Source organism: Galeopterus variegatus, unplaced genomic scaffold (assembly GCF_000696425.1).
Source record: "Galeopterus variegatus unplaced genomic scaffold, G_variegatus-3.0.2 Scaffold840, whole genome shotgun sequence".
NCBI lineage: Eukaryota > Metazoa > Chordata > Mammalia > Dermoptera > Cynocephalidae > Galeopterus > Galeopterus variegatus.
This window is the reverse complement of record NW_007726951.1, coordinates 473,794-492,160: the sequence shown is the minus strand read 5'-3', so window position 1 is coordinate 492,160 and position 18,367 is coordinate 473,794. Positions and strand designations below refer to the sequence as shown.

Here is an 18,367-nt window from a genome sequence, read left to right as displayed (position 1 = left end):
AAAAACTAAATAAAATTTAAAAACCAAAACCAAAAAACCCACAACTCTCTGAATATCAATTCTAGCACAGCCAGCAGGGAATTTAACTAGAAGGAATATATATCTACTACAACAAAGAAATCTTAATTCATTCATACAAGTTTATTCAAGTATTTACTAGTTTAAGAAAAAACAGAATAGAATAACTTATTCTATTACTCTTACTACTCAGAGTTAAAAATTTAAGAGCCTTTGTTTTGGATTAATTCTCTCCTCAAACACTTGCTAAGCCTGAGCAAGTAATCAGATATAGCCATGGATTCTGTCAAGAATGATGTTACTTATAAACTTTCTAATCACTCCAAATGAAAATAAATATTTCATAATAAATTAATCTAACCCAAGAGAATAAAAATAACTAGGCAAGCATTTCTAAAAATTTTTATAAAGAAAGGCAATTAAGAACAGTTTAGTTGTGAAAGTAAAATCCATGAAATGCTAAATAAAATCTGTAGTATGAAAATGCATTGACTTTAAACTTTAGAAAAAAATTTATTAAATCCCACTAAGCCATTGTGCAGCATATTAGTACCTTTATGCATTTGCCTCAAACAGATGCAGTTAATGCCCATACCTAAAGGGGTTATTGATCGTGGTTGTAGATGAGTCTCCCACTTGTGAACTATGACTTGACATGGACCACCGATAGTCTGCAATTTAAAAGTTAAATGTCTGCAATAATTTCTTATATCTTATTTTCTACCCATGACTCCATTAGATGTTTGTGGCCTATGTCTTATACTAAATATGAGACCAAGAGATTCATCTTGTTAATTATCAATATTATTTGCCAAAATAAGGAATGTACTAGGTCACAAAACATGATGAAATGCTGGAAGAAATTGAGGGTGAGGCAGTAAACAAAGAAAAATGAGATGAACTGGCACATAAAATTGTCTTAAACCCATTCTTAAATCTGCCTTCAATATTTAATTTTTTTCAAAGAAACTTTCATTTTTAACAGATATTAATTCTGTTGTAAGTTAACACCAAATATACTTTGCTTGGTGTGTCAGCAGTCAATGAGGTATTAATCTCCTGCTCTGTTTAAGTAAATCTCCAAGTGTTTGGAAAAAGCCAGAACAAGTCTACCATAGTAGAAATAGGAGAAACAAGTACTTTAAGATCAATTATCACAAGTTACTCAAGGAACTAAAGGGCATAATAAAGTTCTTTATTATACTTATTTAAGGATAGTAACTGGAAAACAAGAAAGTACATCATCAGATTTCTCATATCATAGTGACTAATGTTTCTATTTTTTTTTTTTGTGACCGGTAAGGGGATCAGAACCCTTGGCTTGGTGTCGCCCGCACCGCGCTCAGCCAGTGAGCGCACCGGCCATCCCTATATAGGATCCGAACCCGCGGCCTCGGCACTCCCAGCGCTGCTGCACTCCCAGTGCCATACTCTCCCAAGTGAGCCACGGGGTCCGCCCGTGACTAATGTTTCTAAAAAGCACAGGGAACACTAAAAGAAAGGACACACGGTAGGGTAAATTTGAAGAAAAGTATGAAAAAATGAGAACTAACATCCAGTTTTATTCTTATGCCTTAGAGCTTACAGTTTATAAATTCATACAGTGTGACAATTCCTAATACTGTCTTCTGTGATCAAGTTCTCTCACTAAAAAATAAAGCTGTATGTGTTGACAACATATACAGCAATTTGAAAAGAATAAACTACCACCAGATTCCCAGAGAATACTTTAATGACTGAAGTTTAAAAGCATTCTAATTTTCCTTTAATAATTAAAAAAACCCTTGACTAATTAAAATTATGTTCCAAAAGAAAAAGAAAAAGAAAAAACAATTATGTGCCAAAATAAAGTCCTTAAATACACAATTTTAGAATAATTTTCAAACTGCAATCTTACAATGTATTTCAACTGTTTTCTTCTTTACATGTTCTCTGAAGAAATTTAATTAAATACAGAGAAGCAAAAAGAAAATTAAAAAATCACCAATTTCGGGATAATTACTATCAACATTTTTCATGTATAATCTTTGGACCCTTTTTAAGCATATATTAAATATAATCTTAAAAAGCCTGGAATACATAAGCTTCTCTCTCTATAGTGTACATCTTTAGATGGCATTAAATACTCTTCTATACAATTTACAGGATTTTAATACTGATTATATTTTATAATAAATGTGCCAAATGATAAACAAGTATGTAACAAATTAGGCACATTATTAAGTAATTAAACACAAAAGATAATTCTGTCACTTAACAATGTTAAATTCTTTTTTAAAGTATGCAAACTTTTGAAATTGAAAAACTAAAATAGCATCAGATATTCATTCAAATCATTAACCCTGAAACAAAATGCTTTTTCCTCTAGCTGAATACCTCCTTGCTGTAAGGGTTCACTTACAAATTGGTAGACTCAGTAGAATTTAAAAAAAATATAACCTGAAACTGCTCATCTTAAAATATGGTGAATTTCATTTCTATTACACTAAAAAACGAGATACATTTAACCCTACATCTGCTAGATGTTTTTCACTACTTTTTTCCTGAAACTTTTTTTCAGATTTGTAGTATAAACATCAAACTTTCTAACCCTTGAAAAATACAGATGTATGCATTAAAAATAAAAACGATGTGTCTTAACAACGTTAAGTACTCAGAAAGAATTAAACTGTTCCCTTCCGGGCCGGCCCGGCCGGCCCGTGGCTCACTCGGTAGAGTGCGGTGCTGATAACACCAAGGCCCCGGGTTCGGATCCCACATAGGGATGGCCGGTTCGCTCACTGGCTGAGCGTGGTGCTGACAACACCAAGTCAAGGGTTAAGATCCCCTTACCGGTCATCTTTAAAAAAAAAAAAAAAAAATAAAAATAAATAAACTGTTCCCTTCCTCCACCCCTCCCATGTCCACCCTCCCCCCAATGACCCACCTCCAAAAAAACTTCTCTACAAAGATGGTATAGACCTATATTCTTATAATCGTTACTAATCAAAATTGGGTTGAAAAGGGTGCCATGAATATAACATATTTTAAATGTTGACGTATGGGCTGGCCAGTTAGCTCAGTTGATTTAAAGCGTGGTGTTGTAACATCAAGGTCATGGGTCTGGATCCCCTTACCAGCCAACCACAAAAACAAACAAACAAACAAACAAAAAAAAACAACAACAACAAAAAACAAAAACCCAAAACAAACAAACAAGTTGATAGGGATAAAAAGTGGGTAAAGAAAAAGAGAGGGTTTATTTGCTTTGTTTTAATTAGGTGTCAGATGAACTCTACAAAGTGTTGACATAGTATCTATACTTCATCATGTAAGAAGAGTCCTGTGGATTAAATATTTGCTAGGGAACCTGTTTTAGTAACAATATTAACATCTCCACTCATCTATTTTAGTAACAAACCCACTATCCACAGCATAAAACAATCTGGACTTGAATAGAGTATTTGAGGAGTAATCCAAAGGGCTGATTCAACAGATGACTTATAATTGTGATTATTAGCATTCACACTACCAAACCATATCGGTTGGTATATGAAGTGTTATAATATTGAGGGGAAAAAAAAAACCTAGAGTTTTAAAATACATTGGTCAAGGGTTTGGATCCCTGTGCCAGCCCGCTGCCAATACCCCAAAATAATAAAAAAATAAAATACAGTCAATTTCGAAAATAGTTATGACTACTTTATTACTTGTGAGAAGGTAATCTTAAATTTTAGTTTTACTTAGGTTCCTTTTTTTCTTTTCTTTTTTTGGGGGGGTGGAGGAGGGCAGTTGACCAGTTAAGTTCTTTGGAAGAAAAAAATAAATAAAACCTGAGCTATGGGAAACACAAAATCTCAGTAATGACATGCAATCCTTTCTAATACGCTAACTGTAATAACTCATTCTTTAAGACTTTAGAAAAAGTTCCATTAGGGAAAAGGATGCCATAATTTTAAGCTTTTTGAAGTAAAGAAGAAGGTGGATCTTTGGAGAAAAAAGTAACAGTATCAGCCCAAGATTATATTCCATTAACAGCACTGGTAGAGTTATTTTACAATTTAGCATACATAAAATCAGATGATTGCAGAGATATTTGCGAACATGCATATTAACAAAAATATAAAAACCAATTTTTCTCTGAAGAAAAGTCTTACTGATTGCTTTCTTAAACAGTTACTGATATCACTCAGTTACATTAAGCACTGACAATAATAAACGAAAGATTATCCAATTTTATTATGTAGATTGGGATTTTGTTTCATTTAAAAAAAAATTTTTTTTAACAAACCACCAAACAGAATTATCAGCTAGTCATGTATAATCACTGCTTGAGGTATCACGGGCTTTTAAAATTTTGACTGACTGTTTTCTTTCCACAATTTTGAAAACAGCCTGCATATAAAGGAGGATCTGAGGAACTTTTACCTATGATGTCATACAGAGGCCAGACCCATAGTTTTAAATATCACTAGTTTTAGTAAGATCAGTGAGAAAAATGGTCACCTAGACATGACTGAAGCAAAGGAAGCTAAGCTGACAGATATCTCTGAGAAGGTTCAAATTTCAAGTTAATAGCTGAAAGTATTTAGCATCCAGAAGAATTTTACTGTATTAAGGAATCACTATACAAAACGACAACCTAGGCTAGTCTGAAAATGAACAAATTATCTGCCTATCACAGATGATTGATTCTTTTGTTAAAGGATTTAAACAAGAATCAAAGGAGATTAAGTTCAAAATAAGAAAGTTTGTAATGAATCTAATTATGAGTTAATGTTGGCACTTATAAAAGTTAGAAACACAGATATGTTACTTAAAAATAAAGATCTATTTCCACAAAAATGAAGAAAAAATTTCAAAAGCTACAATTAAAAATTGGCTAATATTTCACTATGAGGAAACACCCCTAATTCTAGCCACAAGCAAAGGAGGGGGGACATAGATAAGAAATGTCTAAATTACATGTTAATTCAAAAAGTATCTTTGTTCGGCTCCCTGTACCCGCTAGCCACAATCAATCAATCAATCAATGAATAAATAAATAAATAAATAAATAAATAAATAAATAAATAAATAAATAAATAAATAAGTGAAAGTATTTTTGGTGAAGACTTAAAATCAATGGACTATCTTCAGACTAAATCTGCAAACTCATAACAATATTTTCATTCCAGGAATACTCACTACACCTTTGTTTGCTATGTTTAAATAAGGTAATATTTTGCCTTGTAACCTGTAAAATTATTTAAAAATTCAACACATTAACACTTTATTCTAATTCACAAAGTGTAAGAGAACACACAGCTGTGAAAAGTTGAGAAAACAGATTTCAGGACTCATTTTCTAAACTAAAAAAGAATATGCCAGAAAAAATAAAGTATGGAGGAGAAAAATATGAATGGTAAAATTTTATTTACTCAATAAAATTTTAGTAATGAAAGGGGCCAAAGAAATCGATAATTCAAACCCTTCATTTATAGATCAGGAAGCTGAAGTCTAAAGGAGAAGTGATGTATCCAAAATCACGAGATTTTTAGCTTACGTTCTACAACTTCCTGTACACTACCTCCTAAAACTTTTGGGCCAGTAAAATTAATCTTATCTCTCATTTCAACCTTTTAATACTTTCATAATTACTCTGCTTTCCTATCATTCTTTATATTCATAAAGTATGTACTCCAATAACTTACATCATTTCACAATTTCAGATTCCTCGCACATTACTTTTATCACTGACAATACATAACGTACAAAATTTCATAAAATGTCTATTAAAAATGATTCATTTAAAAAAGCGCCACCAACTTTTAAAAGAAAAGAAGTGTCACTTTAAGCTGGTATGTGGGGGGTGGGGAACTCTAGCCATATGCATGGGATTTTATGTTGCTATTTACTCTATTCCACGAAAAACATACTTACCATGGCAGCCCCTGCATCACACGGTACATGTGTACACGATACAGAGCACCTACTTAAAGAAACACACTCACCAACATATACTGTAAACTTTTGCAAGTATTACAAGGGGAAAAACTTGTTTTTTACTCTAAGCAGACTTCTTGCCAATTTTTTGAAAAAGCATTTTGGACTGATTTGCTGTTTTTGGTTACAATTTCAATGAAGAGGAAAAATACTACAGGTTGGCTTAATTTGACCTGTGTTGACAATAGTCTAACTTTAGAAAACTATGCCCAAAGGACTCATTATGATTTTTCTTGTCCAAACTCCCCTTTCCAAGTAAAATTTAGACTTCACATGTTCAAAGCTAAATTTCATATACCAGGCATCCTCAGATAAGCTTTCAATGTCATGAGTACTATGACAGTGTACCTATACACAATTGTTCACTTTATACTGAAGAAATTCACCACGATGCATGGCCCCTATGCCAAATAAACAGATGCCCTCTTCTTAAATATTAAAGTGAGACCATTGTCAAGAAAAGCCAACACAATGATCAACCATAATGTAATTTAAGTTCAATTACTGAATATTCACGAAATATTCTTTGAATAAGAAACGTAATAGGTGCAAAAGACAGCTGAAGTGGGTTCGTCAGTTTTCTTTTTTATAATGGTGGCTAAGAGAATGAGGTAACAGTGGCTGCTTGTATTTTTCACATGTAACAAAAGTATTCAATGTCCCCCAAAGAAAATACATTTTTTTAAAAGATCTAATCCATATTGTTTCCTAATTGTTTCCATATTGCCCTAATCCTTGTTCACATGCAGCCCACAGGTGCTAAAAGAAAAAAACTGAAGGAAAAGAATCCTTTCAGCAAATAAGTAGCTTTAGAATAACAGGAAAAGAATTAACTTTTTTCTTTTCTAAATATAAAAATCCCCAAATAATGAAACATTGTGAAGAATTAGGTTTAGAACTATCAGATATTCCAAAAGCCTACAGAAAAGATCCTGGCCTACTATCTTTGAAAATATCTAAGAGAAATCATACTTCAATTTTGATAGGAGTTAATGCAGCCACTAAGAGAAGGATGCTAAGAAATAATTTTTAGAAACAATTACTCACTTAAACTCCTCTAAATATATTTATACCACATAAGAATTAAAAAACAAAAAGGAAAACCTCTACAACTGGTATTAACTAGTTTATGAAAGTTACAGAAAATGCACACAAATAAAGAACATTTACCATTAAAACCAATTTCATGATAAGAATATTGCAGAACATACTTACTATGTCTTTTTAAAATTCCATGGCAGAAACTATCTGCCTCTGAAGTGGCTACTTCCTTTCTTTTGGTACTAAAATGTTATTAATTGAGAATTCGATTCCTTATTTGACCAAAACAAACTCATTTTACTTTTAATGTTTTCAAACTTAAGTTAGTTGCTTTTGAAAGAAGACCTAAAGAAATTGGAAACTAGGTTTAAAAAAAAAAGCATACCTTTGGTTCTAAAAAGTACCCTTTGAAGTAGCGGTACTGAACTGATACTCCTGTACTGAGTACAATGGTTGCTTTCCATGACATGCTGTGAGGAAAAGAAAAAAACAAAAACAGCATCAACATCAAACTAAAATGCATAAAGACCTCTTAATTCACAAAACCTCTCAAATAAGGTTTGTGACCAACAGCACTCATTTATTCCTATACAAAACTTTACTCCAGGCCTAGTCTGTAGCAGGTGATTGGAACACAGTGATAAACATTACAGAAAGAGCCCCTGCTTCAAGGAGCTTGCTCGCCTATGTGGGTAGACAAATAAATAACCAAACAAGATACAACAGGAGTTTAAGAGGCTTTTGGAGGGGAGGCCTCAATAATGAAGAACTGTCCTAAATGATGAGCTGAGGCTGTAATGATGAGAAGAAACCAGCCACACAAGAGTAAAGAGAAGTATTTCAAACAGAAAATAAAAGTAGTACAAAGGTGGAAGCCAGAGTCAGAATCTTGTACATGGCTGCGAGGAGGCTTTGAGTCCAAGGCCTTAGCGTTGCAAGTGAGTGGTGAATGTTGGGCAGTTACACTCATGTTCCTGACTATCCGTGTTCTCTGCGAGGAGGCTTTGAGTCCAAGGCCTTTGCGTTGCAAGTGAGTGGTGAATGTTGGGCAGTTACACTCATGTTCCTGACTATCCGTGTTCTAACATTTCTGCCCAGACTCTGGCTATTCCCTTAGCCAAGCAATCAGTTATCTGTATCTTGTTTCAACTCAATGTCTTTCTCTGAACTATGCTATTCTAACAGAAACTAAAGCTTTGATTCAATAGCTGCCTCAAGGTGAAATAATTCACTACAATTCATAATTATATACTGATACTTCACTTCAAATCATAGACCAGTGATATCCAAAGTGTGGTTTCAGGACCATGAGTATTAGCTGGGAGCTTATTAGAAATGTGTATTATCCGGCCCCACCAGACCTACTGAATTAGAAACTCTGAGGATGGGGGTCCAATAATGTGTATTTTATTTATTTATTTATTTTTTAAAAAGATGACTGGTAAGGGGATCTCAACCCTTGGCGTGGTGTTGTCAGCACCATGCTCAGCGTTAGAAATGTGTATTATCCGGCCCCACCAGACCTACTGAATTAGAAACTCTGAGGATGGGGGTCCAATAATGTGCATTTTATTTATTTTTTTTAAAAAAAGATGACTGGTAAGGGGATCTCAACCCTTGGCGTGGTGTTGTCAGCACCATGCTCAGCCAGTGAGCCAACCGGCCATCCCTATATAGGATCTGAACCTGTGGCCTTGGTGTTATCAGCACCACACTCTCGCGAGTGAGCCACAGGCTGGCCCAATAATGTGTATTTTAACAAGCCTCCACATGACTCTGTTGAACACTTAAGTTTTTGAGAGCCATGATATAGGCGAACACTTAAGTTTTTGAGAGCCATGATATAGGCCACTACACAAACATTAATTCAGCATGAGTAGTTTAGTGAATAAACAGCAACTCCCAATGTTATTCCATGATCCAAAATGGCTAACACTGCTCCCCCACCTGACTCCACCAAGACAGGTTTTAGGACATTATCCTTCCTCTGACTCAATCCTGGTTCCTAATGAAATATCCACAACCAACTATCACCTATGGTCCTAACTTCAACAATCAGGTGAATGCAGTAGTCCTGGCTCCACCCTGGGAGATTCTGACTTCATAGGTATGGGACAGTGCCTGGTCATATGGTATTTGATAAAACTTTACAGGGCATTCAGATGTATATGGCTTGTTGCAAATAACTGCTCTAAAGCAAACGCTTGGCACATGTGCCCCTACATTTCCCCTAATAAGCTTCAGTGTCCTTTCTAATACAGGGCTCCAGGAAGACTCTACCAACTGAGAGCTGAAATTTACCATCGCTGCTACAAAAAAATAGCAATTTTCCAGTACTATCTCATCCACAAAACACTTAGCCAAAGTATATGAAACTAGCCTCAGATGTGCTCAGTAGAATCAAAGGTAGGTAAACTTTGAAAAATGTGCTGAGACCCCTCTCTCATTCACTACTTCTCAATCTTAGAAGCCCCTAAGTTTGTAATCTGAATGTCACAATTATTCTGTAACATTTCCAAGCTTACCTTTCACCTGTCTCATTCTCTGGAAGAAGAGCCACAGCATTTTGAGGATTCCAGTTTCCCAAGGCCTCACAGTTTCCACATATTGCAAAAACTTCTCCTAAGGAAACAGAACAATCAGTTACAGTGGGATAAGTAGGAGAGTTTCAAATTTTAGTTTTAGGCAGCAAGAAAAGGGCAGTCAATTATACTAGTTCAACCAGATGTGGAGTCTCTCTTGGCAGAGGTGGAAGAGCCTTACCAAAAGCATGGATCTGGGCCCAGGTACCACACTAGCACCTACACATTTACTTGACTCACCTCTCTAGAATCAAGGCCAGAGAAAAGGGGGAAGGCATATAGAGATGAACTTTTCTTCATTTGTTCAACTACTTATTGAGTCAACAGTAACTAGCACCCAAGAATACAAAGTGATCAAACCAGTCCCTGCCTTCAAGGCACCTTCCAATTTAAAGGGGCAAACACTAAATATATATAAGTATTATAGAGAAATATTAATCAATATTTTCCAGGAACTCAAACAGTAGCTATTAACAAGCTAAATATCAAGAACATTTCCAATGGGATAGTAGCAACATAATTACAAAACTCTCAAAACAAAACCTTTCATAGTGAAAAATCTATTATTATTTATTAAAATAATGAGTTATTTCATTTGAACACTTCTTATCAATACACTTTGAGGTATCACTTTTGAGGAATCACTATCTTCCCTGATTTAAAAAAAAGGATAAACAGTGGAGCTAAATACAACGCACAAATATTCATTCTCAAGATCATTATGTTGCTATGCATATGTATAGCGAATGTTATAACTCCTAGCTCCCAAAGTACGGATTAAAATAAAATCAACCAATTTGGGCCATTATACTTCCTTCACAAAGGAAAGTGTCATTAAGATTTTTTTCATGGAGTCAGTTATTTCTCATCCCCACACAAAACAGCAAGCTACTTTTTGCTCCAGAAAGAATGCACACCCCAAATGAGACTTGGGGAATTAGTGGTTTACTTTCCTTCTTCAGGTGCTTCTGTATTTTACCAATTCCCTCCTGCAGTGTTACTTTATCTTTCTGCTGATTTCCTGGGAATATAGCTTCTGGAAAAAAGGAAACTTTTTACCAGAACAAACTTCTTTCTTTAACTCTTTAATTGGCCCTCATTTATAATTATAAAAACATGAATGCTAACTAAAGGAATTTGCAAACAGCACCCCCACATGTTCTTTTTACTTGTCCCCTCTCCATTTATTCCTCTTCAACTTCACCCCTCTCTGCATTCCTCATTCTTTCCACATTCAGCAAAGAACACTTCCTCCTGCCATGAGGAAATCAAGGTGATAGGAGAGTTGAGGGAGGGGTCTCCCCCATAATCTTCTACCTGTACCTCTACCTCTTCTTTTCCACTTACAGTCATCTACATTCACATCAACTATTATCTCCTTCCCTCTAGTCCCTGAGAATAAGTGCTCTGTTCAACCAACTGACCCTTCTGTGGCTAATTCTAGTCAATACATTGGCCTGGCATGGCCAGCTCCTTCTAGCTTAAACTGCCTGCCTACAACTCCCTAAGAGGGTACAACATAGTTCCACAGTCTTCTCTCCACAGAGGAGGCCGCACTTGGACTACAAATGAACACCGGGCCCAAGGGAACTGATCTATCAGCTGACTAGCAATTTTCAACCTGCAGAATTTCTGCCTAAAGGCGAAGCTGTACCAGATCATCTTGGCTAAGAACTTGAAGTTGGACATACACGTACTCTGCCAATTGCTGTGATGGTTGCTAGAACAATGACGTTAGATACAGAGTGAGTCATTCATTTAATCTTTGAAAACATACTTATGCTCCTACTCTGAACCAGGCACTGTGCTAGGTGCAGGAATTCAGCATAAAGACAAGGTTATATTTTCATAGAGTTTACGATCTGTCCACAAATAAAATTACTCAAATAATGCTATAAAATCTCTAAGAGGTGATACAAAATAGGGCCAGAACCCTCAAGAAAATTTCACAGAAGCCCTATCCTAGTAGAATGTGGAAAATGAAGTGGGGGTCGGGGGTGTGTACGCGTCTAGGCAGAGGAAACATAATTTGAAAAAGTCTCAAAAGAGGAAAAAGGAGGAAGGAATGCAGTAGATTTGAGGAACTGAAAGAAGGCCAGTATAGCCAGAGCATATTAAGCAGGGAGGTACATATTCCAGGCATGATACTGTTTTGACATGCTACCATACACTAAAATTATTTCACAGTGCTTCAATAGACAGGAAAAAATACAAGGAGGCTAAAAAATCACAAGTAGGGAGCAAAGTTATCTTAGCTAAATATCTTACCACACCAACTTCTTGCACTACCAAAATTTCCCTCATTTTCATGCTACTTAAAAATCATAGCCCATCTGTCTTTGTCCAGTGCAAAATTAAATTCACACCTTTCTTGGAAAACATGAGAATAAGACATGATTTGGAAAGGCTTTTTTTCTATTATTATTATTTTATTAATTTATTTAGTTTGTTCTGAACACATTTCTGATATCAAGCATGGCCTAAAGATATTTTCATCTAAAAATTAGGCACACTCTAATATCAATTCTACACTTAAGATAATCCAGATAAGAAAAATGCTCATTTAATTTAAAAAAAAAATGTTTTAAAGTAAAATTTTACATTACCTGGTAAAAGAGTCCCTTTTATTTCAAAGGTAACCTGAGAAGGAGTCATTCTGATGGATTTATTTTAGGATGTTGTGCTAGAAGGAAAAAGACAAGTTGTCATTTATTATAGTACATGAAAATATTAGCTTTAGATAGCTACCATCAAGAAACAAGTTAAACAAAGAACTATGTTTATATTTTTAAAAGCAATATTTAATGTCTTTGCAGCTTTATGCTAGGTTTGTTTAAAAAAAGAAAAACTAGGGCTGGCCCGGTGGCACACTGCTACAGTGCGCCGCTTGGGAGCGCGGCAGCGCTCCCGCCGAGGGTTCGGATCCCACATACAGACCGGCCGCTCACTGGCTGAGCGAGGTGCGGGCGCAACACCGAGGGTTGCGATCCCGTTGCCGGTCCTGGTCTGGTACGGGCGCGACACTGAGGGTTGCAATCCGTTGCCGGTCACAAAAAAAGACAAAAAGGAAAAAAAAAAAGAAAAAGAAAAACTAACTTTGATGGGGGGGAGTTAAAAAGCAAAAAATGAAAATGAATCAACTATGAGCAAAAGATTAATTTCAGAGTCCTCATAAACAAACTGTCCGAATTACTTGAGAAGTATACAGCAAGTTTTAAGGCCTGATGTTACCAACCTATTCTGTAGGAATGTATGGACCAGAAACACAGAAAAATAAGAAGTATCCAAACTTTCTATTTTTAAGGAGTCAAGATTCTCTTGTACATACTTTCTCTTCTGATAAGCAGCCACTCCGAATTCAGCCTATCCTTCCTGACCACGTTTGTGTTATGATGGAAGGAAAAAAACCCAACTATAGACAGAGAAAAGATTGACTAGAGAGGATTTCTACTCTAATAATAAGGAAACAACCAAAGAACCTAAGTACCACCCACTGAAATAAACTTACGTTCTACAAGTTTGAGAATCTGCTTCTAAAATACAGTGTAACTAACCGCTAAAAAAGAAAAAAAACCCTTCCCCCACAAATAACTTTTCATATTTTCTCTTTATTAAACCATAGGACCATCATTACTCAAGTTCTTGGTTCTTTCTGTTTTTGTTTTTTTTCATTTTTGTTTCTTTTTTCTCATTACTCAGGTTCTACAGGCTCAAATTTAGTCTTGATTCTATAATCTATTACTAAATCTTGTTCATTCTAAATAATCTTACATCCATGCCTTTCTTTCTAAAGTTAGCAACTTCATTCAAAACTATGTCAAATATATCCACAAACAAAAAATAAATCAGGGGTGGCCAGTTAGCTTAGTTGGTCAGAGAGTGGTGTTGATAGCACCAAGGTCCAGTTTCAATTATTGTTATCAGCCAGCTGCCTATACACATAGCAAAATAAATAAATAAATAAGGTGCATGTGTAGTGGCCAGTTAGCTTAGTTGGTCAGAGAGTGGTGTTGATAGCACCAAGGTCCAGTTTCAATCCTTGTTATCAGCCAGCTGCCTATACACATAGCAAAATAAATAAATAAATAAGGTGCATGTGTATGATTTTTTATAAAACCATGTCTCTTACCTATATTTTAGCTTCTAAATCTCTTCCCAGTAATATATTTTATGTTAATTAAAATAGTCTTCCTCATGTCCCTGGCTTGGAATCACTTTATTTAAAGAAATCTAAACCCTAAACCTTTGAGGTCCCTTACTACCCATCTTCATTTTCTCTCTAGCTAATTTTTTCATTTCTTCCCTCTTTCTTAACCAAACAAATCTGTTTACCATCCCCTAACTTAAGTACCTGAGAGAAGACAGGAAATAGATTTCTGTACCTCAAGCCAGTTATATAATTTAAATAAACATATACTCCACACAAAGACACATCATATTTTACATAACTTCTCCAACACCCCACAAAAAACTTTTGTATGCCAATCCACCAATGTTTCTAAAAAATTTCAGTCATGCCTTTATTCTGCATCATTTCCATTAATTTAACAGCTTAAATTCTATTTGTATTTATATATTACTTTATAAAACAATCCTAAAGTGCCTTTCACAGCTACTCATTCTTCTATTTCTCTTTTCTTCCCTTCCCCTATCCCTAAACACATGCATAACTCTGCAATGGTCATTTAATGAACACTGCTGCCCACAGTTAGCCACGCTTGAGTCCAGGTAGATTTATCTACAGCAGCAGTTCACAATGAAGGCAATTTTGCCCTCCAGGGAATATTTGGTAATTTCAGGAGGCATTTTTCCTTGTAACTGGGAGTGATGCTCCTGGCACCTAGTGGGTAGAGGTCAGGAGTGCTGCTGAACACCGTACAATGCACAAAATAGTTCTCCACAAATAATTGTCTAGCTCCAAACATCAATAGGGCTGAGGTTGAGAAACCTGATCTATAATATGTACAGACAGCTGTTATGAGGATCAAGAGTCCGATCTCAAAGTTAGCTATAAATTATGAATCATTGCATTTACATCAATTATAAGATGTAAATGCTGAATATATATTTCTATACACGTATAATGTTGAATATTCATACACACACACACATAAAACAAGACCACCAGTCAATGTGGTATCATGTCACACTTGGATGAAGAATTCCATATTTAGCAACTCTACCATTTCAGTTAGAAAACTCAAGACTGCACTGGAGAAAACCTGTCTCTGATCAAAATAATTTCTAAAATACTTTATTCTACTTTTTGTGTCTAAGAGTAAACATGATCTACTTAATGCATAAACATCCAGTTCTAGCACTGCCAAACAATACTGTAAACCTATAAATGCTCTAGATTGTTAATCCTTCATTAGCCTGTTGTTATCTGAATATCTTAATAGTTCTCTTTTAACATGACATCTGATATGAATATGGGTATAACCCTAAGAGTATAAGTATTCCCTTTTCTTTTCTTTTTTTTATTTTTATTTTTATTTTTTTAAAAAGATGACCGGTAAGGGGATCTTAACCCTTGACTTGGTGTTGTCAGCACCACGCTCACCCAGTGAGCAACCGGCCATCCCTATATGGGATCCGAACCCGTGGCCTTGGTGTTAGCAGCACCACACTCTCCCGAGTGAGCCACGGGCTGGCCCAGTATTCCCTTTTCTAATAAATAAAATGGTTCACTGAAGTACTGTAATCTTACATTTAATTTAAGATATCTGTACTGCAGCAAGAAGAAACCTTAAGGCGAGGTGAGTTTTAAGTTATTAAATTCATTTTAAGAGACAGCAAAAGCAAACAAAAAACATCATCCAGCAAAATGGCTGAATAAACCAAACTCAATCCTAACATATAACGTACTTTCACCCAGTGTTTACTGCCACAGTTCTCAATTAAGGACAATCTCATCTACATAATTACATAGTTGCCACTCAGCTATTTGTTGATCAACTTTAAATAACTATTTTAATCAATTTAAGGGAAATCAGATATAATTATTTCTATGTATTAAATCAACAGCTGGTGACAAATTAATCACTAGATTTCTACTGCATTAAGACAAATGGATACATTTAGTAAAAGGGAAGTCAACTGATTCTTAAAATTGAGTAATTCTTAAAGTTGTTTAGAAGAGTGGCTACAGTAACCAGGTAGTAAACAGCTGCAGTAAATGTACTATACAAAGCTATAGGGACAAGCACAAAAGCACCCCCCCCCCAAAAAAAATCCCCAAAAGTCAACAAAGTGTCATATTTTCCTTAAATTGCCTAAATTCAAGCAATCTGGTTCAATTTCCAACCCTCAGAAATTTAATACCATACCAAATAAAAGCCTGGGGAGCAGCTCTGATGGCAGTTTATTTGATCATGGAGAGAGAGGTCAAAATTCTGGTGCAGGATTGAAGCGTACATGTTGGCTCCCAGCTACCACCAAAACAGCAGTGACAATAAAAAAACTGTTCTGTTGTAGAATGCAAAATTTACACACCCAACCATACTCCTTCCTCTTCCAAACAAGCAAAAAACAACCCAACTTAGAGTGGGAATGTCTTCCAGGTACACATAAAAAAAGAGTAAGATTAAAAATACTAGTCATTGTATACACATGAGCTGACCATGTAGATAAATTAACCAACTCACCTATTACCTCACATATAGACTATACTTCCTGAGACAAGTTTTCTTAAAAATATAATTTCCATTTTGTATTTTTTGAAGATAAATACTAAACAGTACTCTCATCTGAGATTTTGAGCAGTATTCAAGACGATTTTAACAGTTTTTAAAAGACTCGAGCAATCAGCCAAGTATGAGATTGTAATTAATTTACATTAAAAAATATTTCATCAAGGGTACAGATCCTCATACAGGCCAAAGCCAAAATAAATAAATAAATAAATAAATAAATAATAAAAATAAAAATCTCAGAGTTCACACTACCTGGCAAAATAAATTTTACTCTATTCTTTTTGTCAAATAAACTCTCCCAACACAAAGACCTTACTGATTTACTAGTTTGGGGAACAAAGGAAAATTTTAAGCAAACCAAGATACAGGAACATTTAGTTTTGATCTAAAGTCAAATAGTTTTTAGCTAAAGTGTGTTTTTGTGGCCAAAGAGAACACTTGTTTTCCTTCAGATGTTTTCAAGAAAAGCTGTTCCAATTCTCCTTGCTTCTCCCTAGATCCCTAGCAGCTTTGATCCTCATAACTAGCTATAATAAAGGAATATATAAAATGCCTACATTTCTGAGTTAATTTATGCTCATCTTGGTGGAGGACCATTATGACCCACTATTCTGACACCAGTATTACTCTTAAGCCAATATTCTAATCAAATATATGCAGACTTTAATGAATTTTTATTAAGAAAGCATTTCTGGAGATTTTGTTTAGCCATATTAATTTCTTGATCAATTTTCTAAACAATGCTGTGACATTTTTCCAAATGTTTTCATTACACTTATCTTGACATTTTCATATACATATGAGGGTACTTCAAAAAGTTCATGGATACTGGCCAGTGGCCAGAAACAAAGAAACAAAACTCATGGAAAGATTCATATTATCTTTTAATTCTATTTTTCCACGAACTTTATGAAATACTACCCTTGTATTTCATGTGTTTTTCCTGTTTCAGTCATACACAAAGATTTGATTCATCAACCTTTTTGTACATATCGAATTTTACTCACTCTGCCACTGTGAGTTTTCTTTTGTAGTCATTAGTTCTCCTAGTCCAACTGGTCCTATATTTTATTTTGCAGATTTACATTTTGTCTAGAATACTGGTTCTCTCTAGTTCTTAAATCAGGAATAGATTGGACCACGTGCAGTTTTCCCTTCATTTGCTTTAAAGCTTATTTGTATCCAGGCATTAGGAATTGGAAAAGAAACTGACAGTTTGTATTTATTTCTTAGTTAAGTCACAACTGTCAGAAATGCAGCAAGCAGCAGCAGCATGAAGGGGATGAGCAGTGGGTAGGAACTAGGCAGAAATGGGGAGGGCGACAGAAGCGTATGAAGAGAACATGAGGTCCAGACATCCTGCTTGGTTCGATCGGGTTCCTCTGTGTTGGCGCTGCAACAGACTCAACAGCTGCCGCAAGCTCAAAAAATTCCCTACAATTCATGACTGAACTCAGGCCTGATTTCCTTTACAACTGGGCAATGGAGTCTGGGGAGGGGGCTAAAGAAGCACCTAATTGACTGAAGCTTTCTCCCCAAAGCCTGCAAGGCAGCGTGAAGAGCTTTGGAGAAAAGGAAGCAGCAGTCTTAAAATTTGACGGAGGGCACTGACGACTGTTCTTTGGTTTCTCGGAATAAAGAGAGTAAAGAAAGCAGCAGTCTTAAAATTTGACGGAGGGCACTGACGACTGTTCTTTGGTTTCTCGGAATAACTGTGTTATACAAGCATGTCCTAGACGACGCGTTTAGGCAATTTCAGAAAACAAGCAGTTGTCAAAACACTATGAATTACTTAAGGATACAGGGGTGGTGGGCGAGGGGAGCGGGTACCCAGAGGTATAGGCATTCTCCACATATTTTTTCCGAAAGGCGCTAAGCACCAGGTAGCTCAGCGCACTGGTGGCAGCTGACAATAAAAGTCGAATAATACGTCCTACCCACCGACTCACCGGAGCGAACGTCCAGGCCGCCGTTTACCCTGCGGGGATTTACCGGCCGGGGCTGGGGGACCCCACCCGCCCCTTGGCCCCGGCGCCCCCGCCCAGCCACGTCGCCCGGCCAGGGACG

The 18,367-nt window shown here is 35.8% G+C and overlaps 1 protein-coding gene across 1 annotated transcript in view; it reads right to left on the bottom strand.

Moving 5' to 3' along the window:
- Positions 1-12,269, bottom strand: part of GPCPD1 (glycerophosphocholine phosphodiesterase GDE1 homolog (S. cerevisiae)) — a gene marked incomplete at its 3' end in the record, with an annotated part of 33,565 nt that extends 21,296 nt beyond the window's left edge. The window contains exons 1-4 of the mRNA XM_008572829.1: positions 12,212-12,269; positions 9,549-9,645; positions 7,409-7,493; positions 614-689 (exon numbers count right to left, since the gene is read on the bottom strand). Coding sequence (XP_008571051.1) covers positions 614-689; positions 7,409-7,493; positions 9,549-9,645; positions 12,212-12,260 — 307 coding nt within the window. The remainder of the gene's footprint in view (positions 1-613; positions 690-7,408; positions 7,494-9,548; positions 9,646-12,211) is intronic.
- Positions 12,270-18,367: the final 6,098 nt, after the last annotated feature.